Below are 24,386 nucleotides of genomic sequence, written 5' to 3' on the forward strand. Positions count from 1 at the left end.
TGAGAGCATAGGACATGCAGACTAAGTTCTGTAGGCACAAAATGTAAACAACAACAGGCAACATAAGTCAAATTAAACTATACAAACTAAACCATTTATTAGCTAAAAAGCAAAATATATTTCTTTAAAATTGCTGAATAAATCCAAGGAAGAATATTAAGCTCGCAGAGAATCAGGAGTTAAAATATATACTATATTTCGTATTTCAGTGGGAGGCAAAAAGTGATTTGTACATCAGGAATCTTTTCATTTAGGTATCCCAAAGCTCTGCTACAAAACAGTCACTGCTCTGGCCGCCATATTTTTTTGTCGACGCTAAGACGATATACGAGCGGTAGGAGCAACATTGTCCACTTTGCTCAGCTGGTACATATATTCATTCCCCCCGGCATCCATGCCTCGTTAAGCAACAACTCCATTTAGCACCGGGGGCTAAATGGTCCCGACACACGACGTACAACATAATTAGCACCCCTTCATACTTTATCGACATAAAAAGTCCGACAGACGTTTATTTGGGGTTCTCCAACAAAATATGGACCCGACGGGTGAACACTCATTATCCGACATCCTCTCTATATAACAAATACATATTTTTCTGTCACTAATCCATAACCAACGTAATATCGTATAATACTGCATAATACCTTCATAATCCAAAAAAATACATATTTTTGTTTACCGATAGGTATAGAACAATACCGCCTGTTAAGTGCATAGCTTCTTAGCTTCTTGTATCATTTGCAAAGGAGTACTTTTCCAGAATATGGTTTCTATTGATGTATGGATGTGTATCCAACATCAATACTTGGTCACAGCGTAAAGTCTTCATATTGATTTGTCTGCTTTAGCACTTTTGATGCTTCATTTCGCAGGAGGGTATTTGTCCAAATTATAGTGTCACTTTGTGTATGAATATGCATCCAACATCAGTGTTTTTTTGTTTTACATTGTGAAGTATTCCCTTTGATTGGTCTGCTGTAGGACTTTTGATGTGTCGTTTTGCGGGAAAGTATTTAGCCATAATATTATTTCTATTTGTGTAGGGATGTGTACCCAACCTCAATGGTTGTTTATTTTACAGTGTAAGCCATAGTGTTTATTTTAGACCATGCAGAAAGGTAAATTTGAGAATTCCAAAAATTAGTTTTCTAATTGAAATTTTCCCACTTGATGCATAAAAAATGTGGATATGTACTCCAAACTTTCAAGAGCTTCCTTGGATTAGATATTCCAATATCGCGATAATTGCTATTTTATCTACTGCAGATTTGTATTCAAGGCGTTCTTTTTAATGGATTATTCCATTGAAATATGACGTTTTATTTTAAACAAAAAAGCCTCTACGAAGACACCATTTAAACTGCGCAACAATCCTTCGAATAATCACGAATTTGAAATGGATTACTGAAAAAATAATTTACAGAGCAAACATGAAATTAGATATTCCACACGATGTTGTCCAAATTACACCCAGAATAGGAGATAGATTTTTAGCAACATGATCAGTTCCCTTTACAAACTAAGTCAAATTAAATATAACATTTATGCAACTTTTTAATAGGAACAAAATAAACTAAAGCAGTTTAAGGAGCACTGTGAATGACTAATTCCATTAACACTAATTCCACAACTTCGTTATTTTGACAACTTCTGTCCTGAGATGTTCAGTTTTTATTTTGCTATAGAAGATGCCTCAGTATGTCATTTTTGCCAAATTCCGTCTTTGAGACACTTTGAAAACGCCACCGAGAAACGAATTCCATAACTAAGAGCGTTCAAGGTTGAAAGAATTCCAATAAAAAATTAGCAACCTCAGTTGTAATCTTACAATGGTATCTAATTTGAGTAGATGTTTTCTGATCGATGATTTGAGGGTGTGTAAAAATCTTTCAATTGCGGGCCTTCTTGTCCAAGGCGATATAGTATTGGTACATGTCGTCATTAAGCTCATTTAGGCTTTTACCGGCCTTTATCTGCATCTTCCGTTGTTCGGCGAACCAATCCAATTTAGCCTGTCGGTCTTGCATCCATTTTGCCTGAGCTGCTTGCAATATTTCCATGGGTTCATCGTGCCTCTTTCGTTCGGCCTCGCCGGGTCCTGCAAGCTTAGAAAATAAGATGTTAGTCCCGGAAAAAGCTAGGGCGTTTGTTGCAGCACCTCCTACGATAACAGCTGCTGTTGTCATTTTATTCTGTAATATATTGGTTGCCTTTTGAAATGTTGTTCTGACTTGACCACATGCATGGAGTGTTTGTGTAGTGCAATCTACCAGCAACTACATCAAGCGATGGAGCATCCCCATTTTCCTTATATTGAATTGGGACCTTGTGATCGATATGCCACTCTCCATAATTGTCCCATTATACCAGAGATACTCCTGAGAACTGTGCTCTTTGTTTCGCTTTATGGCCTTGTGGGTTCGATATCGTACAACATCAGTGATATGTCCAGCAGGGTCGCAAATAGGGCATATTGCTCTCCTCACCTCACGAGAGCAAATCTGACTACCCTTGCATTCTTTACAGCGAGATCTTATCCTTTCACAAGGGCAAATCTGACTGCCCTTGCTATCTTTGCAAGTGGATTTCACCCTCTGATGGTGGCATATTTAACTCCCTCCACAGTCCTTACACTCTGATCTTCGCCTACCATGAGGGCATTTGTTCCGTTCCCGTGACGCCTTCTTTTTATCCAGGCATTTGATGCATGTCTTTGTAGTTCTAGCAAAAGACTCTTGTTACATTTTGAACAGCTCTTGTTTTCCATATTGACTCGTTTTTGCCCTTGGAGGACAAACACGAATTGTGGTCATCTAAGATGTTCAGCTGCGCGTCTTGAAGCAAGTACACATAGCACCTAAAATCACCGGTTCCGTCAGCCTTCTTTGTCATGAAAAGGGTAATGCCATCACTTAGACGTTGTAAGGACCTTCCAGATCAATGTAGGGTATGGTCAAGGCTTGCTCAGAAATCGATAAACAGCGCATACCTCTCGTTGAAGAATTGCCCAATCGTTACCGAGGAGTCATGACTGGCGATTAAATTGACGATCTGTTTGAGGTGGTCTTTGGGTAACATGGCATGGCTGTACAGTTCATTGGGCTCTCCCTCAATAGTGACGCTAATCTTTTCAATTTTTAAATTGTAAAAGACCTCGTTGACACCGATATAAGCCTTCACTTTCCCGGGATCTACAAATAGTAGCAAGACACCCTTCAAGGACTTGGCAGGAGTGTAAATCTGAAGGTTGTAATTGGTATCGGCCTTTTTCATGGTCACCACCTTGCTCCTCAGGATCCTTTCGTAGGGTAACACGAGACGACTATACCTTGTTATCATGGCACTTGCCAGGCCTTCATGACTCACTTTGTCAAACTATGGCTTGATTTTGTAGGCCGCATCCGCTACCACGGCCGCCGTACTTCAGGAGGCTGCCATACCCACATCTTTGATGACGTCGCTATGCCGTGCGAAATGTAGGACAAACTGGAATCTGTCATATAAAGCCGCTGGATAAAAAGGTAGGTCTCCAGTGAGTTCGAACATCTTACCGAGGGGTATACAGAACGTGTTACCATAGGCTGCAACAATAGCCTTCTCCTCATCTGTCCCAGTATGGTTCGTAGCTTTGACTTGCAGGGCCCGGATGGTCCCGTCTTTGGGGTTGATACCTTCAAGAATGAGATTGTTGTCCCTGTCAACGTTTGGTAGCCAGAGGTATTTGTAGACTGCGAAGGTGTTGAAGTTAGATATGTTCTGAACCTCGTTGCCGTTCAAAGTAATGCGTAGGTCCCGCACCAGACTTTTGCCAATATTTGACACGATCGTACGTTTCGTATTGGAAGTCGTTTTTTCCAAATCAAATAGGAGTTTGATGGACCCTGCAAAAATAACCCCGTCCTGTTGCATGTTGGGAATATCCACGTACAAGTCCTCATTTTGATTGATTGTAGAGGGTATGTTAGATATCTGAACCCGTTGCTTTCTACCCTTGATACCGGAGAGCTGCTTCGTTTCTGCATACGGGTCCAAGGTCGTTCTAACTACGTTACTCATTTTATTATAAAAGGGAAATCTTTAAATAAATGCCAACTAACCCAGTGTTTGATCACGATCAAAGGGTGTACTGGGGTCTGACCTTTCTGAGCAGAGGCAAAAACTACTAAAATCAAAGGTTGACGAACTTTACGAACGTCTTAGTCAGGATCCGAGGCTGAGGAAGCCTATTGCGATACCTTACGACGAGTTTAGGGTGGAAGGGAAACGTCTATTTTTTAACGATATAGAAGACTTTACGGCATTAATTACAAAATATAAGGGCGGGTTGCGGGCTGCCGGGGAGATGATCAAGAGATTGAAGGCAGATCTCGTGCAAGCCCTGGGATTTCCCGACTATGTTACTACACCCAACAGGGGTAAGGCAGTGGCCCAGGCACTTCGGCAAAAGGTTGATGACATTTTGGATAATGATATCATTTCGATGGAATCGATAGAGGAATTTGTAGATGCCACGGAGAGCCTTACCCAAGAAACTTCATTTGGTGGGACTGGTGAAGTTCTCACTGAATGTGAAATAAGAGGGTTTAACCAAGCAGCACAGACTATAAGGGGTAACTTGAAAGACTTGAAAAGCAAGATGATCTTATATGACAGCGAGATTAGGAAGGCAGAGAGCAAGGTGAAAGGTGAGCAAGGTGAGAAGCAGAATGTCGGGGCAGACGAGGGACAAATAGCTAATCTTGAAAGAGAAATAGCAAAGCTTGAGGAAAAAATTGCAGGCGCCGCTGGAGGTGCCGCAGGGAAGGGGTTTGTAGAGAAACAGCTGGAACAATTGGGTAAATTCCTTAAATACCTGGCAGGTGAAGCGGGTGCTCCATTACCCGGGATTATGGGTACCATAGTCTCGTTTTTTCTTAGAGTAGCGGCAATAGTTGTCGAATACGTAGCCAAGCATCTGTACATGGCAATGCAGCCACCGTTGATTTTGTCGTGGTCTATGTGGAAAGGTCTAATATGAACTATTTTTAATATAATCGGGAGTATGTGCGTGGGGTGTAATAGGCGTAGCATGCTTAGGAGGTATAGTACGTATAGGTGTTTTGATAGTATGCCTAGGGGGTGTAGTATGTATAGGTGTTTTGATAGTATGCTTGGGGGGTACAGCTGCAGCATCCCTCACAACGAGCTTGTTATTCACATCAACCTGAACCTCCACGCTGACGTTGGCAGGTGCGATCAAAATTTTGTTGTTATACCCTACAATCTTACCTATGCGCAGGTTCATGTCGGAGGGCAGCATATACACGCTTAGCATGACGGCAAAATTCACCGGAGTTCGGGCATATTGCAGCACCTTTTGGAATTCGGTGATATCATGACCTACATTCTCTTGGCGTTGTCCCATGGCCTCAAATTTTTGCAATTAGATTTGCCTTGCCATATAGTTGTCTGCACCAGATCCGACTAAGGATGCCTTGGCCTCTGCTTGCGATCCTAGCAATAAGACCACGTAAACCCTGATACTCTTGCTTAGTTTGGTCAGGCCCTCCGATGTCAAACCCTGACTTGATGGAATGATAAACTTGGCCCAATCCCCATCAACTTGCGGCCACCAACGGACATTCGTCAACGACGGCATGACAACCTTAAACTTGTACAAGACATTAGCATCTGCACCGTATTCCCTACATACCTGCGCAAATCCTGATGTGGAATAGGGGTTTTTATACTGATAAAACCAATCATCATAAGGCATGGGGACCTTCATTTTTGCCAATGTACGACGAATGTGGTAATAGGCATTGAATGTGAAGAAGGAGTTGACAAGGGGTACTGACCCTGTCATGTGCTTGGCAGAGATACCTAATGCCATCGTTGCACAATATGCCAGATGAAAGCCAAGTCTACAGGCTCAAAAAGATTGAGGATATTGAAAAGTACCTGCGGGATGAGATTAAGGAGCTGAACAGACTCGCAAAGAGGTTTAAAATGCATGAGACCTGGGTGAGATATACGGACCATGGTCTGTTAAGTATAAGCGTTATCACGTCAGGGCTTGACACAGGAGCCATAGCCTCTGGCCTAGGAGTACCCTTGACTATTGGCATGGGCGGCATCACCATCGCCGTCGGAATCGGTCAAGCGGGTCTTTGGAACACCGGGAAGAGGCTGGGTGTGAAATCCAAAAAGCATGAGACTATAAGGCTTCTATCATTGACCTTATCTCAAAACCCATTGAGAACGGAGTCGTAAGCGACTATGAGTTCACCCTGATCAAACAGAAATATAAAAAGTATATGCTGCTAAAGGAATAGATACGTCAACGTGTTAAACAGATCGTTAACGCTATCAACGAACAGGAACGTGCCCAGTTAGTTGCCAAGGGTCGGGAAGAAGGGAGGCGTTTTAAAAAAACTTTAATCTGTGCAGTATGTAAGCGGTACCTAAAATCTCTGCCCGATTATTTATTATTTCGTATATTTTATAAGCTCTGTGGACCTATAAAATATATGGTTTCTTAATCCTCACTTAGCAGCCATTCTTTTTTGAAGTCCTTATACCGACATTCTGTAATATGTACCTGAGGGTAGTAGTTTTTACCTTGCACGTACACAGATCTCATGGATAGGATGGCACTGGCTTGGCATGGCTCATCTTAGGGTACTGGCATACCATGGAGTTTAGTCGTGATTGCATCCTTGTAGTATTTGAGTTTAGCGTTTACGTAACGGTCCTTTTTCACAGGCTCTGTAATCAATTGCTCGGATATCAACTCTTCGATCCTGGACCAGATTTGGCGATACTTCGCAACCCAATCAGGGTGCTCTTCAAAATCAAGACTCATTGCCGGTACAGTATGGGGGGACCAGATTTTGGGTGTTTTTACTCATTTTCTACAAAAGGTTTGACCCTCCAAATAGGTTGGTAGTATCATGGACAATAAAAATCACATGGTCAGCGGACCCAATTTGAGGGCGTTTGGGTCCCAGGCCCCTAAAATTACCCTAATTTGAGACTCCTCTTTGGTTGCATAATTCTTAAAGCTTTAAAGTTCGTAACGTGTGTCATTATATGAGAGAATCTGAAAAATGATAAAGCTTACCGAAAAATTGGGTCTTAAGACTGGATCAGACCCCTCTCAAAGACCGTATTTAGGACCTTAATGTGTCCCTATAAGCTACAATTTTGTACAAAAATTCTCTAACATAGTGGAATGTCATTGGTCATAAAGCTGACCAAAAATTTGTGTCTCTTGGCCTAGTCAGACTGCGTTTCGCCCTATATCACTATTTGAAACAGCTTTTAGAGGGTGAAAAAAACCAATGACTACAAAGCCCAAACTCAATAATTGTGTTTTATACTAACTATGTAATACATAAATGGTCGAGTTTACCAAAAAATGCGGTCCTATCAGCAGGTCAGACAAAGATCTGAACAGGGACTCAAATTAGACCTCATAGGTACAAACTTAAAATTTTGTAAGACTATTCCTTTGTTCACACGAATGTGATTTGTAAAAAAGCAAACCAAAAATTACAGTCTCTTGATCATGTCAGGCCACATTTATTTTTTTTAGATAACATTATATGCATCTTATAATTACCATCTATGTTTCAATATCTCCTGTTGTACCTGTTAAGATATTTTGTAATGCGTATGAAAAACAATAGAAGAACGTTTGTATTATTTCCAATGTGTTCAGGGCCTTAACTCATTTTTGAAATATTTAAATAGAATAAACGTTTTCGTCCCAATACAACACGAGACCGACATAACAACCAGACAGTGAAAGAAAGAGTTAAGGACGCAGTTATTTTGAAACACGTGAAGTAAAAGCGCGAACATATTACCGGGATATTTGCATACTTATAGACTATAAAAAATAGAAAATTAGAAACTGTAGATACGATGTGATAGATAGAAGTTATTTTCTAATTCGCTGCGCTCAACCGAAAATAACCTTATTTATTTTCTTATTTTTGTGACTCAAAGAACTTCGACTAGTATAGTTGTGTCATCTTAGTTAGGCACCGTGTGCTATCGGTAGTCATAACACAATATAATACATCTATATCTCCTACGAACTAAATTACAACCATTAATTTACATTCAAAACGTTTCCGAAATCGTGGCTAAGTTGGATGCGAAAAACCCCATTCTATGGGGAAACATATCTTTAGACCCCAGTGCTACAGCCACTAACCCTCCAAGGTTAAGGGTATCATTAAAAAATTACACTGCTATTAACAACAACATTATAAACTATTCAAAATAAAACTGCTTATCTTATAGGTAATCAAACAGTTTTAACGTGTACGGTTCAAGAACTAATTGACATGTGAGCGCTTCCATGCCTTGTACGCCCTTTAAACACTTAAAACCACGTGACCGGCCTTGGCCATACATACGAAAATAAATTTAAATATGAAATCAGGTAAAGACATATGTAATTATTTTAAGTTTTTAGTTACTTATGTTGTAGTCAGTTTCGGATGATAAGACAGAAAAAGTTTTAATAGTCTGTTGTTAAACTAAATTTTTTAAACATATATTTTGTCAATTTTTACTTCATTGGTTCAATTTCTCATTTCATAGAACTTTCCAACAAAGAAATATTCAATAAGATCAGTACAAGCAAATGGTAAGAAGAAAACATAATTAATTAGAATATACTAATTTAAGATAACTAATAACAAGTTATTATTGTGATGTATGTACTGCAGCTACGGCATCTGTTGTAGCTACTGTAGATGACGATTTAAATGCAAATGGAAATACTGACAGTGATAGTAAGTTGAGAATGCTTTTTTTGGAAACTTGGTATTCTGCAGCACCATTTCCAAAGAAGAAGCTTTCAGGAAAGAGCACCCAATGAAGACAAAGTTGAAAGCGAAGATTAGAGATGTAGCATTTGCATTAAGGTCTGACATAATGGAAATTGAAAAATGCATTATACCCGATGAAGTGACATTTGCAGATATCAAAAAGGTAAAGTTGAGGCACTAAATGAATCAATTGAATTTTTCAGTTACCTTATTGGTGGTCCTGACCAACGCATAGTAAAATCAAATCAGAAGCAAAGACGCATAAAAAGTATTGCTGACGATGTCATATTTGCCGCAACATCGGGAAAAAAACCCTGCAAAACATTTGCAGCTTGGACTGGCAGTGAAAAGCATTACAGAAAGCAAAAAAGTGATCGAAATGTTAAATAGACTTGGACACGCTATTACCTATAGCATTATTGAAGTACTAGAAACAGAATTTCAACTAATTTCAAGTCTTGGAACGGGCGTTGCATTCGACAACTTTGACAGATTTGTTGAAACTTTAAGTGGAAAGGATACCTTTCATGATAGTGTTGGAATAGCGTACCAAGTTGTGTCACAAAATAATGACAAATCTTTGGAAGAAGGTGACGATTCTACCCTTGGCAATTCTCAGCTATCTGGAAAGAAAAAACGTAGATTATTCTTGGCTGTAGGATTAGACATAGAGCCTTACAGATAAAAACCTAAGAAGTTAACAAGAATAATGCTTGCACTAGATGACAAGAGAGGAGTACAGAACCCCTCTCATATATCAAAGCAGGCATGTACGATACCTTGTGAATGATGGATTTTTTTTTTCACCCGACACTACACTAATGTGGGTTGGCTGGAATTCTATATTTTTCCAAATACCAACAATCTCCAAAAAAGTTAGGTACATGCCACAAATTAATCAGTTCCCAACTTTTATAGCTGTAGTAGCAGAAACATTGAGACGTGCACATGTGATTTGAATGTGGTAAGAAAAGCATCTTGCAATTGCCATAGTGGCTATGCAACTTCAAGCAGAAGAATCAAAAAATGAAAGTGTACAAGATGTATTTAAACAGGTAGGAACAAATCTTGATGTCACAGATGACGCTTTTGCAACATTGGGGAAAATTTGTAGAAAAAGGAATATATCATCTGTAGGTAAAGCTAGGTTGGTAATGTTTTTGGAAAAGTACAAACCATAAGGAGAAAATGAAGCAATTTTCTGTGTTAAAAAGTTTGATGGAAGTTCTCTACCACCTTGTTTACGAGTGTTGCGTCAAAAGATTTATCGCACAAAGTATGTTGCACAGTTATGGATGTCATCAATAACGACGGAGCCTCCAAATCACCTTTCTGAAGACACGGGTTGGCTGCTGAAAGATAAAAGCTATATCATTAAGTGGTACGAAGGCAAAATGTCTCCAAAAACGGTAGATGTCACCAGCGATGAAAATCATAATTGGCTTCTCCAGAGAAGTAGGAGGTAAAATATTGGATATCAAGTTTTATATTTAGTTTCCTAATTATTACTCTGAGGCAATGCTTTATTTCTACTACTGCCGCTGCTACTTTTAATATTAAAATTTTATTCTCCTTAAGATTATGAAGGGTTTGATGAACTGTCCAGTGATGACGTTTCAAACAATGATGACGAGACTAGTGACGAAGATGTGTAATGATAATTTAAGGTTAGAATGTTTTATTGTGTGATATGACGAAACTATTATTAATAGAATTCAATGCCATATGTTCTAGAACAGAGTAACTTTTTTAATATTTTTGATTTTTTTAACATGTTGTATTTAAGGTTATACTAAATTAAATCTCTCATCTTTAGAGGCTAATGCAGAACAACACCAATTATAACTTGTTGTACATATTTATATTTTAGTAGATGCTATCAGAACATTTTTTTTTATTTGATATCGCTATCTAATCGACCGTAATTTTTGGTTTGGTTTTTGTCAAATCACATTCGTGTGAACAAAGGAATAGTCTTACAAAATTTTGAGTTTGTACCTATGAGGTCTAATTTGAGTCCCTGTTCAGATCTCTGTCTGACCTGCTGATAGGACCACATTTTTTGGTAAGCTCGACCATTTATGTATTACATAGTTAGTATAGAACACAAATATTGAGCTTGGGCTTTGTAGTCACTGTTTTTTTTTCACCCTCTAAAAGCGGTTTAAAATAGGGATATGGGGCGAGACGCAGTATGACTAATTTTTGGTCAGCTTTATGACAAATGACATTCTACTATGTTAGAGAATGTTTGTGCAAAATTTGGAGTTTGTAGCTTATGGGGACACATTAAGGTCCTAAATATGGTCTTTGAGGGGGGTCTGAACCAGTCTTAAGACCCAATTTTTCGGTAAGCTTTATAATTTTTCAGATTCTCTCATATAATGACACACGTTGCGAACTTTTAAGCTTTGAGATTTATGGGGCCAAAGAGGAGTCTCAAATTAGGGTAATTTTAGGGGCCTGGGACACAAACGCCCCCAAATTGGGTCAGCTGACTATGTGATTTTTATTGTACGTGATACTACCAACCTATTTGGAGGGTCAAACCTTTTGTAGAAAATGGGACCTAAAGTTCTGTTATGATCTCCTGGACTATCGCTGAGGTCTATAAAGGTAGTAGCAAATAAGTAGAATAATTTAGGGTTGGCAAGATCTTCCTCACATTGTAGCATCTTCTTTATTGTAATTCTAATGACTTCAGAGAATTGCATGTCATTGTACATACGCAGCCACCCCCGTTATATGTATTATATATTCATGGTGGCAGTACCAACGCAACATTTTACTATTTACTTCGAACCTCCGACCACAGGTAAACCTGTCGTATGCGTCCAACATACGTTCACAGTCCTAACATTGTTCCATTTATCTTATGATTCTAAGTTATAAAGACGAACCTCTAAGTCCTTAATCCTTCGCCCATTCTCTTTCTCCTTCTCCGATTCTTTTGATATCGCTAAGGTCATAAGTAGTAGGGAGATACCAATGCCAGCCATAAAGGTCATAAATGCTGCAGTTCCAAATATATCGAATTTTGATTGACACAGTTGACGCACATGTATTATAGTAGTGTTATCTTGCAACCATGTTGTAAGATAACCTTGATTTCAAACCAATGCCAGAAATTCCTTTTGCGTCAAGTCACCCCCAAATCTGACGAAGCGTCTCCAGTCCGGGGCGTCCCCTACTTTGCAGCGCCTTTTCAACAACCACATCGACATTTCGTACGCGCCGTCATATACCTTTCGCTCCTCCACGTAAGCCAAGCAGCACGCATTACTACAAAAGCAGCCCTCGTACACGTACTCACCACCATCGCTCATATGGGCAGCCATGTTTTCTTTGACATGAAAAAAGCCAGATTTCGTGGTATGTTTTGTCCTTATTTGTGGAAAGTTGTATCTCATAGGGCACCTGACTTTGTCGCATAGTTCTACAGAGCACCAGTAACAGAGTACCATTTTATATACATTTCAACAAGGTCCAAAGATTGCTTAACCTTACTGCGCATGCGTTGATTATTAGCAGTATGCAGAGGGAATTGCCCTTTCTACTCAGTTTTGTATGATTTGATGGCGTCACTGCTAAGCACTGATTATTAGGGACAATGTATGGCATGGTAGCGGATTATTAGAGAGTAGGCATGGCATGGTAGCGGATGATCGGGGATTTGCTGGACGTAGGCTGTGGCGTGCACGAGATGTGCATTGCGCTAGAAGGAACATTTCTCTATCTCTCTTCTAGCCTATAATATTCTGATGGGACGGCTCCACAGAATATTAAGGGCGTAGAAGAGCCTTAAGAACGAGGTTGTCGTAAAGGATTCAAAAAAATACCCCGAATTTAAGTATATTCTATTGAGTTGTATCTTAATAGAAATAACTACTTGCTTCTATTGAAACAATTTCTCCAAGCTTGTATATACATTAGTGGTGCTAGTTTAATAGGTGTTTCACCTAGAAACGAAGGGGGAAATTTAGACACAGCGTTAAAGATAAATCTTATCTAAATCTTCCAATTTTCAGCATAATAGAAACCCTACAAAAATATCAAATGTGCGGTTGTCTCATTGTATGGTGATTGTAACTGTTTCGTCAAAATGGCGAAAAAAAAAGGGAAACTTGTTAACCAAATATGATCAATCTGTAAAAATGAACCAAAATATATACAGTGAGAATATTCAACAGTTCTACAAAGTACATCCAAAGCATTTTTGCTATTTGGAAACATCCCAATAAAGGTGCAAAGGTGTTTGGTAACATATTAACAAGAAACCAAAGCGGTTTTAACACTCACACTAAGGCAACAGATAAATGAATTTCTTGAAACAAATAAATAAATAACCATAAAAAACCCGTATAGACGGATATAGCGAATATTGATCGACACGGCGCCCTAATTAAATTTTTTGTTACCTCCGTGGAACGGCATATCGGAAAAGTGGGACGCGGGACGTGGGACCTTGTTGAGTCGAGACGCGGGACTCGAGACGCGAGACTCGAGACGCGGGACTCGGGACCCGGGACACGGGATCCTGATAACGAGAAGTGGGACGCAATGCGGCAAAATTTAGATGATACAAAATACTGACCCATGTTATAATAAAAAAGATCATAAAGTGAGCATTTTTTATAATTTTTGTTCTATAAAAAAGTATTCCTACTGTGAGTGTAGGTGATGTGAAAAGGTGATTTAAAAACACCTAACATTTACAAGATTATATACACATAGTAGATCTTTAAAATACTTAAGAAGTAAGATATTTTATTAAAAAAAAAAGATGAAAGAAATGAATATGCTATTAGCACCGTTATGCCACGAGCCGACATTTTGCTGCACCAGCTATATGTCTCCCCAGGGTATTTTTCACATACACGTGTCTCTATTATTTAGGTGTTGAAACAATCAAATGACTTTTTTGAGCTATGAATCCAGGTGTGTTAAGTTTCCAAGTTAGTTGTAGCAGATTACAGAGATTGTTTTAGAGTTATTAATAGCGAATATTTAAATTAAAGAAAAAATGAACATGTCACGGTAAGTGTTTTACATATCCTTTTTTATTAGAACAATTTTACAACAACAATGAGGCTGAAATTTTATGAAAAAATAAGAACAGAATAAGAACAATGGCAAGGCATTCTCGTCCCCAGAGCTCTTTGAGATAAACTCGAAAGTTTATCTCAAAGAGCCTTGGGGTCGAGAATGATGGGAAGGCTGAAATTTTTTTCCTGCAAAAAACTCTATAGTTTATTTCAACCCGGGATGAAATCAAAAGAAAAACACGTGTAAGCACAATTATTTTTTCTTACCAGGATGAGGTCGTAAAATGAAATACACGCTTTTTTTGTAAGAATAGTGTTTTTTCGTTTCAGCCTCAATATTTTTTACCAATATCAACCTCATAATATTCTTAGCATGACTACACCGACTGATAGCCTTGTGGTAGAGCGTTCGCTTTCAGTGCGGGAGGTCTTGGGTTCAAACCCCGGCCGAGTCATGCCAGAGACTATAAAAGTGTGAATCTGTCCTTTCTGCTTATCGCTCAGCATGAGAATAGGATTGATATCTTAGGCGGTTGTCTAGTTGAGCGATTGCTGTGCTTGCACGACTTTCGTAGCTCAAATGGGAGCTTTAAATGCGCTAGGACCCCCTTCGCAGGACCCTCGTTGATAGCAGTACCAATAGGAACTGAAGAGGCTATCCTGGGTAAATAATAGTAATAATAATACACATGAAAACATATAATCAGCCTTGATATAATAAAGTTGCTATAATTTACTAGAGTATATTTTACTACAACGGACACATTACGTTGTTGCGGATAAAGAAGTTTAGTTTACTTGATATGAAAAAGTAGAACCTGGACATATTCTTAGGATATTCTTAATTAGGATATTCTTATTTTTTGATCCGTTTTTGTTATAAAAAAAAGCATGCACACGCAATTTTATAAGAATTTACTTATAAGAATATGTTTTATAGTCTCAACTTTTTGTTCTAAATAAGAAATTTTTATGATGCACACATTTTGATTAGAAGTTCAATTTTTTAATGCATATATTTAAACTGAACTTGTTTATTTGTGTTCTTAAGATGATCTTGACGGTGTATTGTTCCTATTTTGTTCCTGTTTTTCAACCATTCGCAGCCTCGTTTTCCTTTAAAAAAATGACATTTTTTTTCATTTTCCACTTTTAGTTCTTTTGTCGTGAATGCGATCAAAGAGGACGACGTTAAGGTACGCGCGATAAAAGGGGATGGACATTGCTGTTGTATGCCATAGAATTTGCGATGCAGATGAAAGGCATGCTCGCCATTCCATCCATACAAGAAATAATTGATATGATCCGATTTGAACTATTGAAAAATATCGATTTCTACGCTGAATTCATCGGAGATATCGACATACTACATCAGTTTGATGAATATGCGCACCAAAAACGATACGATAGTGATATTGTGGACATGGTTCTACATGCTGCAAGTAACTGCTTACGTTTAGCAATCAATGTTTACCTAAAGTACGGCGAGGAATATGTTCTACTAAACTTAAATAAAATAGTGCCAAGGAGAACGCAGTCAAATGAGACCATCAACATTTTGAAATCTAGAGATCACTATGATTTTTAGAATTTGGTAAATTCTTTGAATATTTTCTGCAACCTAGATTCTAGATCTTTTTTCAAGCAGAAAATCAAAAATGAAACACGAACGTAAAATTTTAAAAACCTGGGAACGAGGTTGTATATTATGCTTTATTGCTTTTTATTTTATGGTTGTTGCAGTTACATTAAAACCAAGCAATTGAAAGTGATGAGGCAGGTGAGTATTTGTACAAAGTTGCAACAGCAAAAAAGCAAAAATAAATATCCTAGCAGATTTTAACAAGGAAGCTAATCCGGGACGGAAGAAATCAAAATCCACTCAAAGAAGAAGGGTCCTGCTAATTTGAAATCAACGCCAGTGCAGTTTTACGTCAATCTAGTGCAAGTAAATTCAACTACTAATGGTGGCGCATCAACAACAACAACTACTACAACTGCAACTTCAGCAACTACCACATCTACTCCTACAGCAGCGAAAATATCTGCGAGTACAAATACACCTACAACTACAGGTATCACAAAGAATTTAGTAAATCAGCCTTCTCAACCAGATCCTGCTCCACACTGTTACCAGCTGACATTGCTAAAATGTTGTCACAAGAACGTAACATGCTGTTATGGTTGTGGTGGACGATACGGAAAGCCTGAAGAACCAAATGATTTAATTTTAGTCCGAAGTCGAAGGAGTTAACTCAATTGGCCGACTTTACTCGCGTGAATTATCATCTAAAACAGTCTTGTTTTTCGAAATATGATAATTTTTTTCACGTTTCGTCAATATTAGTGCCGGATGACTTACGGCACATCTAAGTGCAAGGCACAAAACTCTTTGAAAATCAATCGGCATACTTTATATATTATTACATTTAAACTTTAAAATCTTTTGTTATACTTTTTATACATATACTTTACACTCTTTTGTTCACAAGATGAAGAACTTTAACTTTATAAAAACCCTAAGACTGTTTGCCAGTGTGATATCAACAAAAAATACTGCATTCATATTCTCCTCTTCGTTTAAAAAATGGTGTTCATGATTCATGACACAACGCTTTGTGTATGATATCGATTTTACCTTTCTTTTTTTTACAATTTTTAATATTCTTTTTTACATTTTCTGTTTTATTCTTTGTTCAACGTGTTTATATTTTTGAAATACCCCTTGTGTATGATTTTTATTTTTCATCTTTTTTTAGAATTTCTGTTCATTCTTTGTTCAAACGTGTATATAACACACATTGGGAATGACTACCATCGACTTATCATATTTTCCATCCAAACGGTCCTGATTTTACACATCCGATACACAGTCCCGTGAAACTCGTAAAATATAGTCCTGCGTCCCGAGTCCCGCGTCCCAGGTCCCGAGTCCCGCATCCCGACTCAACAGGGTCCCGCGTCCCAGAACCCGTTGCATTTTAAACACTCTCACCAATGGGTGTCAATGAATTACGCAAATGTATTTCAAAAAACACAACACATGTTTTGTATTGCAAGGACGTTTAGGAATAAGGTACAATTAAAACGTTAAAAAGCCTAGTTAAAGTTGAAGGCTTACCTGGAAATGACAACGTTTAATTCTTTGAAATCTGCTTTTGGAAAACAAAAATCGTTTGATATGTTACAAAAAATGAATATTAGCAAATTATAGATAAAAAGATTTAGCAACATGTAGCGCCCTTCCTAAAAAACGTTTAACTCAAAGACACATTTAAATACTTAAGAAAATCATGTCCATATTTGGACTTAAAATCAGCATTTCACAATCGATTCATGCAGTAATGAACTGTCATTATAGTAAACAAAAGAAGCAAAGTCCGATTTGCAAAGTTTGTTTTTGAATTTGATGATCTCTTATTTTTTTGAACGATTAGGTCACCTTCAGAAAAATCATCTTTAACAACTACAGGACATTTTAGTGTAGCTAATTTTTCTTCCGGATGTAAAAGTCGCCATAGAAACCGTCTTGCTTGATTACCCAGATTAAATCGTCCACCATAGTTGTATGAACGAAGCATCACAATCACGTATTGGTTCTCGTTTTCATTTTGTTTGGAATTCGTAATCATATAAGATGTAAAACCAGGAACAGTTCCCCATGCACCCTGAATGTGGGTTTGGTGTTTCTCCGGTAAGCATGAATATTGTTCTGCAATGTACCATCCATGGCCATATTTGAAATCTGATGAAGGCATTTGTGTCGGATCTTCTTCAGATTCTGAATCTGTTTTAGGTGATATATTTGGGTCCACTTCAAATATGTTCGATTTATTTGAAAGCGTGTGCAAGTTTAGTAAATATTTTGCAAGATCCACCGTGGTTGACCATATCCCACCAGGTGGGGTTTTGATCCCGCGGTCTGCATAATCCATTAACGCACGGGTTTGATTACATGCAGAAAGTTCTTCTCCTCCTTGGCAACCATGAGTTGTTTTCCCTTTTTGTTCTTGATTATAGTCAACCCAAGTAAATACAGTCTCGTTCATGTCAAATTTTTTAAAAATTTTCTCTGTTATCCAAGTTGTTATCGTAAAGGAATGATTTATCTTCTTTTTGACAAAAGAGTCAAGTCCCAGACCAAGGATGGAATAACCAGCATTAGAATAATGGAAATATTCACCTGGTAAACAAGACTTTTGTTTTTTCGACATTTCGTTGTACCCTTTGTAACCACAGGAAGGCATCATGTATGATACGACGTGTTGGGTCCATGCTGGCCAGTTATTATCTTGCGTTTGGACACAGTCTATCAGTCCTTGATACTCATCATTTGGTGGACATTTACTTGTTGACGTTCTGCTTGAACCATACGAGTACTGTGAGCCTTTTTTGCTTTCTCGGGATAGCCCAGATGTATGTGTGAGAAGGTGTCGAAATGTGATTGCATTCATATATTTAGAAGAGTTAGGGAAGTCTGAAAGATATCCATCTTTTTCACTGGGGATGTTCCACTTATGAGCGAGTCCAAGTGTTGACAGGTTCACGTACTTCGGATGTAACTAAGATGGAGAGTAAAATTTGCGTATATTTCTTGGACTGCTAGCTATATTCATTAATAATATCAAGTTTTGTTTACGTTGCTTTCGTAGCATATTTTATTAACTTTTTTTATATGGGTTAATAACATTTTAAAAGCAAATGTTAACGAAGGACTGGAAGAGAATTTAAAGTGCTAAAATGGAGTCAGTTGGAAGAAGTTTCAATTAAATAGCATATTCAGACAGTTATACGCATTTTTGATTTTCCAGGTTCGCTCTTAAAACTTAAGTCTTTAACTTAGACAGGTTCCATTAATACCACATTAAAATATTTTCTGGAAAGGCATATAACTTTTGGAAATAATTACGCCAAAACGTTGCTGGATGGTCAAAAATTATTCGAGAAGTAATTTTCACGAATTTCGCGAATTGACAAGTCATGCGCAAAATTTGATCCCACCAAGAAAGCTTTTTTCTCATTTCTTGAAATTAATTCTAAAAAATTGCCTGAAGCTAGATCTTAAGTATAAAGTACTTCGAAGTTACTCTTAATCTTAAAAGCGTTTTCATTTGTTGCCAACCTTACGTAAATTCATCCTTATCTGTTTTTATATAAAAATGTCAAAATGCGTACTTCTTAAAATAAGTTCTCGCAATTTCTATTAAATTTCTATTAAACGGCGCGATTTGTGAAACTTTCTGCGCACATAAATTTTGAACATATTCTGCGATCTAAAAATTAAAAATGCCGTTTAAACGTCTGAATCTGACTGACTCGTTTTCAGCACTCTGAACTAGTCCTCCGCCAACCTTTAAAGGGCGAGTCCAGGCAAAAACAGCCCAATCGTTGGACCGCTTTAACTCCTGAGTACCAGATAGTCATGAAAAGTGTTCCCTCATGTTTTAGAAAAAAAATGAATATTGGACTACCTAACGGTACCAAAAAAGAACCGTTTAGGTCTTATTCTTAGTCACCAAGGGTTAAAATAATTTAAAAAAAAAATATGTACTGTCAAAATGGTTGAAAGATGTAAAATGAGCGCTTACACTGCGGAGAACGTAATGCCTACAATTTAGAAATTACTTGTTTTCTAAACCTGAAATTTAGTAGTACTTTTTCCATTTAAAACAAACTGTTACCCAGGTAGATACATTTGAAAACATACCAACTTCCTTCGAGACAATTAGATTCTAGGCACACAGTTGGTCTAGCAGACACCATTTCTCGTGCGCAACAGACATTGTTATGCCCGAAAAATTGACCAACACTATTAGTTTCACTTAAAAACACTCACCATATAAGCCAGTAGACCAAGATATTATCGAGATGCTTCTTACCGAACGAAAAATATGGAGAATTAGTATGAGAATGACAATTACACAAGTAAAAAGATTCATTAAATCTGTTAAGGCTTTTCTCTGTAAACCGCTAACGTTTAGTATCTGGAAATGCGCATTAAAATTTCGTTGGTCACGAAGTCTGCATTTTCGCAACTTTTGAAGTTAAGACGAGTCAACTTCTAAGCGCTTATAGAACGCAAACGTTTTTACCAACCAATAAAAAACCAAGAAAACTCTGCCACCTTTGATATAATAGAAATTGACTATATTGAACGCCGACGTTTTGACACTGGGAGCTGAGGTTATGAACGCTTCAATAAAATCAGTGTTACGTCATAAATTGTTTTGTTTAGGAGCTTTCGAAGTTAAGACGAGTCACCTTTTAAACATTTGCGCAAGTACAAATTTTTAATAACCAATAAAAACCCAGAAAACGCTGCCATCTTTAATGTAATAGAAATTGAGTATATTGAGTGCCGACGTTTTAATACTGGGAGCTGCGGATGTGAATGTTTTAAGCATCTTACAGTAGAATTCTTTTTTACTTGTTGCTAAAAACTTAAAGTATACCTTTTCATCCAAATTCAAGCCATGCTTTTCAGCTAACATATCAGCAGCGATTCCAATAAATGTTTTAGTGTTAGATGCAATACGGTATTGATTACGTTTTCCTGCATCGCCATACATGTTACCGTCCACATCAGGGATAGCTGGCAAATACCTATTTGAAATATCTTTAAGGTTATTCCATGGTGAACGAGTTTTGATGTGAACAATTTCCTTACTGATGTTTGCAACTTGTGATTTTCCAAACGATTTTAGATATATTGGAATGAGTTCGCTTTGGTTTTGATTTCGCTTCCATACAGTCACATCAATACTACCTGCTCCATCGAAGAGTTGATTTTTCACATTCTTCTGCAGGATACTTTCCAGCTCCTTGATGATTTTTTGATCTTGTGCTGTGTTATCAGATGCATTGTACAGGCTCGGTGATAAAAGCAAACAAGAGATAACGATAATGTACATGGCTGATTCTTCCTTCCTAGTTTATATTTTGAACTTCTTTTTTTCCTTTTAAATATCTGAAATTGTTCTGTTGCCAACGTTTATTGTTTCACTATACAAAAAAATAGTTTTTTATTCTACGCTGTGTGCATGACATCAAAACACTTTAAACAAATATTTTCATAACGTATTTGTGTTATTCAATCGAGTATACGCGAGTGTTTGGTTTACTTTCGTAAGAGATCTTTTAACATATTGATACGTCACGAGATGCGATTTTGGTACGGCATATCGTTGATCGGTTTCCCATAGTGCTTTATCCGCTTCTATAAGCACGGATACCTCCCCTTCGAGACGCTTCTAAAGCATGCGACTATCATATAACGTAATTGTTTTGACTTAGCGTTCAGAATGATGGATATGCGCGCGCATATACGCATAAAAGATAAACAACAGACCGTCGTGATTAAAGAGATTCAGTCGATTTACACTAAAAAACTCTGAATTAGAAAAAAGTAGCGCATTTCGACTTTTTTCTTCGTTGAAAGGGTTTTTTATTGACGGTGAAAAAAGCTAACCCATTACCCAGGGGTTTTCAATATAAATTAGCCAAATTCATAGGCCGGAGGAATGGGCGCTAATGTTTTGCTTGTGGGGAAAAAAATCCATAATGGGGGGTTTGTTGGGCTTCTAAAGTGAAGCAAATGGAGTTAAACACAAAACGTCCAGCTTTAAATTATGTTATAACGTTATTATAAACATTTAGCTGCATAATCGTATAGTTTAACACTTGGTGAAGACCTTTCCGAATATACTGGAAGGTGTCATTACAAACGTTAGCTAGCTAAAAACTACAACAAACAATGGTTAAGTGGTCTTGTGCATCAGCCTTGTGTTTCAACAACCACACAACTTTGGGTATTGATGGGAAACCTTTAAAATTTTATCGTTTACCAAGATTAGAATCTTTAAAATCGCAATATCGGAAGATTTTAAAAACAGATGGTATTAACTGGAATAATGGGTATATTTGCTGTGAACACTGGAGCTCCAATAAGAGATTATCAGTGACAGACTTGCCAGATGTTGTCGTTTCAGAAAGAAGTTTCCAAAAGCTTGAACAGAAATATGAGAATGCTAATAACTTGGTAAAAAAATCAGCCACAGAACTTTACAAAAAAAGATTAAGAAATGCTAAACAAAAGTTGGTAACTGCCAGAAATATAATGAACCAAAATATAAATACTCCATGCTCATGGTAATGGTATCCTGTTAAATGATATGCACTCACAATTGCTCTCCACATTGGAATATATATAGCTCGAGCTGCCCCAGAGTTCCTGCAGTGCTCAATACTGGCTCTGGTATCCGCTGACGAAGGCTTGTTAGCCGAAATACCAAAGTTGTCTGGATTCTCACGAATCCTTTTTGCCGACGACGTGGCTCAGTGGATAAGAGCCCGCGGTGCATCTGATGCGACGATCCCGGGTTCGAGTCCCTGGGCTGCCGAGGCAAAGGGATTTCGCGATTACCCTGCAACTTTGTAATGGTATCCTGTTAAATGATATGCACTCACAATTGCTCTCCACATTGGAATATATATAGCTCGAGCTGCCCCAGAGTTCCTGCAGTGCTCAATACTGGCTCTGGTATCCGCTGACGAAGGCTTGTTAGCCGAAATACCAAAGTTGTCTGGATTCTCACGAATCCTTTTTGCCGACGACGTGGCTCAGTGGATAAGAGCCCGCGGTGCATCTGATGCGACGATCCCGGGTTCGAGTCCCTGGGCTGCCGAGGCAAAGGGATTTCGCGATTACCCTGCAACTTTGTAATGGTATCCTGTTAAATAATATATATATATATATATATATATATATATAATATTATTAATAAACATTTTACGGAATTATATCAAGTTTATCAGAAAATAAAAGTTTTTTAACAGATTTTGAAAGTTTGCCAAGGTACGCTCTTAGTGGTTTTAGTTTCTCAAAATCAACATGTGTGCCAACTACTTTTATTCCAAAGCTCTTTAGCTCTTTGACATCGTTATGTTCCCATTGAAGAAGATTTTCATTATTTAAAATTGAATTTGTGACATCTTTAAGTGCTTGCATAAGGATGTAGTCTCGTTTTATCATAAAGAAATTACTGTTCACAGTCTCTGGGTGATAGGATTGTAAGATACAGAATTCTGCATCAGTACACTGCATTTGCAACTGGCACTGCCAAAGTATTGTGAAAAGCCATTAAGTGATTCCAGTGGTCCATCATTTTTTTGTCCTCTTGTCTTGACTTCTAATAAAATTCCTGCAGGGCCAAGTGCATCAGGGCTTGCACCATAATGGTTGTCAGTTAGATCTGTAAAAAATCCACATTTTTGTGCAGTTGCTTTTGACTTTAACTGAAAATTTTTGATAGCATCATTCTCAAATTTTTGACCACGGGCTATATTTGGTATGAAAGATATATCCTTTTCAGGTTTACCCAATTTCACAACATCCCACATTTCTTGAAACTTTTTTCGCCCATAAATACCAAGAAGGGCTGGTAGTCTACTACCAGTAATTTTCATATATCTAGCAGATTGCCACTCAGTGGTGTTCTGAGAAATATTAAAATAATTTGTACCACATGGCTTTGGAGCTTCTAAAAAACTGATGTCTATTATTACTTCCTTATTACTTGGGTTCATTTGTTTATTGATATCAGCATGTAAATTTTTAATTTCATCTGTTTTATGAGTATACACTGTAAACGATTTTTCAATTTGGACAGCAACTTTATTTTGATTAACTATTTTGTTTATTATGTTGGTAGTGTTTGTTTTAGAAACTGGTTTGTGGACATATTCTACTATTCTTTGCTCTTTGTTAATGTCATGTCTTATAATATTTTCATTGTATAAGGCTACACCACAATAGTCATGATCAGCTAAAGCATTGGCTAGTTTTAATGTGTATTTGTATTGGAGCTGTTGGCCAAGTGAGGTAGTTTTTCCCAAATCAGTTTTCATTAACACTTGGTAGACATGCTGTTCTACAGGTTTTTCATTTTTGAGTTTTTCCTTTAAAGTTTTCATAATTGAAGTGACATCTCTTTTAAAATAAGATTCACTTGGATCTGCAGCATTAAGAACAACTTTTCCATTTTTCTTTTTTACATTTGCTGACTTAACTTTTATAGCCTTCAATGGAACCATTGGAATAGAGCCTTTTTTAGACCGCCGATGCCATTTTTGTAACTGTTGTGTCACAGTCAGTTCCAAAATTTGATTGCCAGTGTCGTTGAAATGTTTTAAAAATAACAAAACTGCAAGAACGTGACAGCATAAGCCACTTGCACCAACTGGACAACTGCAATGAGCTTTTTGAGGGTACCCATTTTCAAAAACAAGCACTGCTGGCCTTGCTTCAGTACCATATGACTTTTTGACCATTGCTTTTACATATGTACACAAATTATCAACTAAAGTTTTAACAGTTACTATCTTTCTACTCTGTAACATTCTAATAGCCTTTTCTTGCTGGCCTAAACTACCATATGTTTTCATTTTGCAGTAGTTCTTAAATATATCTTCATTGATAAGTGGTAGATCCTCATCCTTTTTACACCATTTAGCT

General features: G+C 37.6%; 2 protein-coding genes across 2 annotated transcripts; one reads left to right on the forward strand and one right to left on the reverse strand.

Moving 5' to 3' along the window:
- Nucleotides 1-4,118: 4,118 nt before the first annotated feature.
- Nucleotides 4,119-13,013, forward strand: LOC130614575 (uncharacterized). Its single transcript, XM_057436000.1, has 2 exons — nucleotides 4,119-7,116; nucleotides 11,277-13,013. Exon 1 carries the CDS (start codon nucleotides 4,346-4,348, stop codon nucleotides 5,018-5,020), a length of 675 nt encoding a protein of 224 aa, XP_057291983.1. The 5' UTR covers nucleotides 4,119-4,345; the 3' UTR covers nucleotides 5,021-7,116; nucleotides 11,277-13,013.
- A 3,883-nt stretch (nucleotides 13,014-16,896) lies between these two features.
- On the reverse strand, nucleotides 16,897-20,875 carry LOC130614098 (uncharacterized). Its single transcript, XM_057435493.1, has 2 exons — nucleotides 20,326-20,875; nucleotides 16,897-18,435 (listed from the first exon to the last, which is right to left on the reverse strand). Exons 1-2 carry the CDS (start codon nucleotides 20,782-20,784, stop codon nucleotides 17,197-17,199), a joined length of 1,698 nt encoding a protein of 565 aa, XP_057291476.1. The 5' UTR covers nucleotides 20,785-20,875; the 3' UTR covers nucleotides 16,897-17,196.
- Between the last annotated feature and the right edge of the window lie 3,511 nt (nucleotides 20,876-24,386).

This window comes from Hydractinia symbiolongicarpus, chromosome 11, assembly GCF_029227915.1.
Source record: "Hydractinia symbiolongicarpus strain clone_291-10 chromosome 11, HSymV2.1, whole genome shotgun sequence".
Taxonomy (NCBI): domain Eukaryota; kingdom Metazoa; phylum Cnidaria; class Hydrozoa; order Anthoathecata; family Hydractiniidae; genus Hydractinia; species Hydractinia symbiolongicarpus.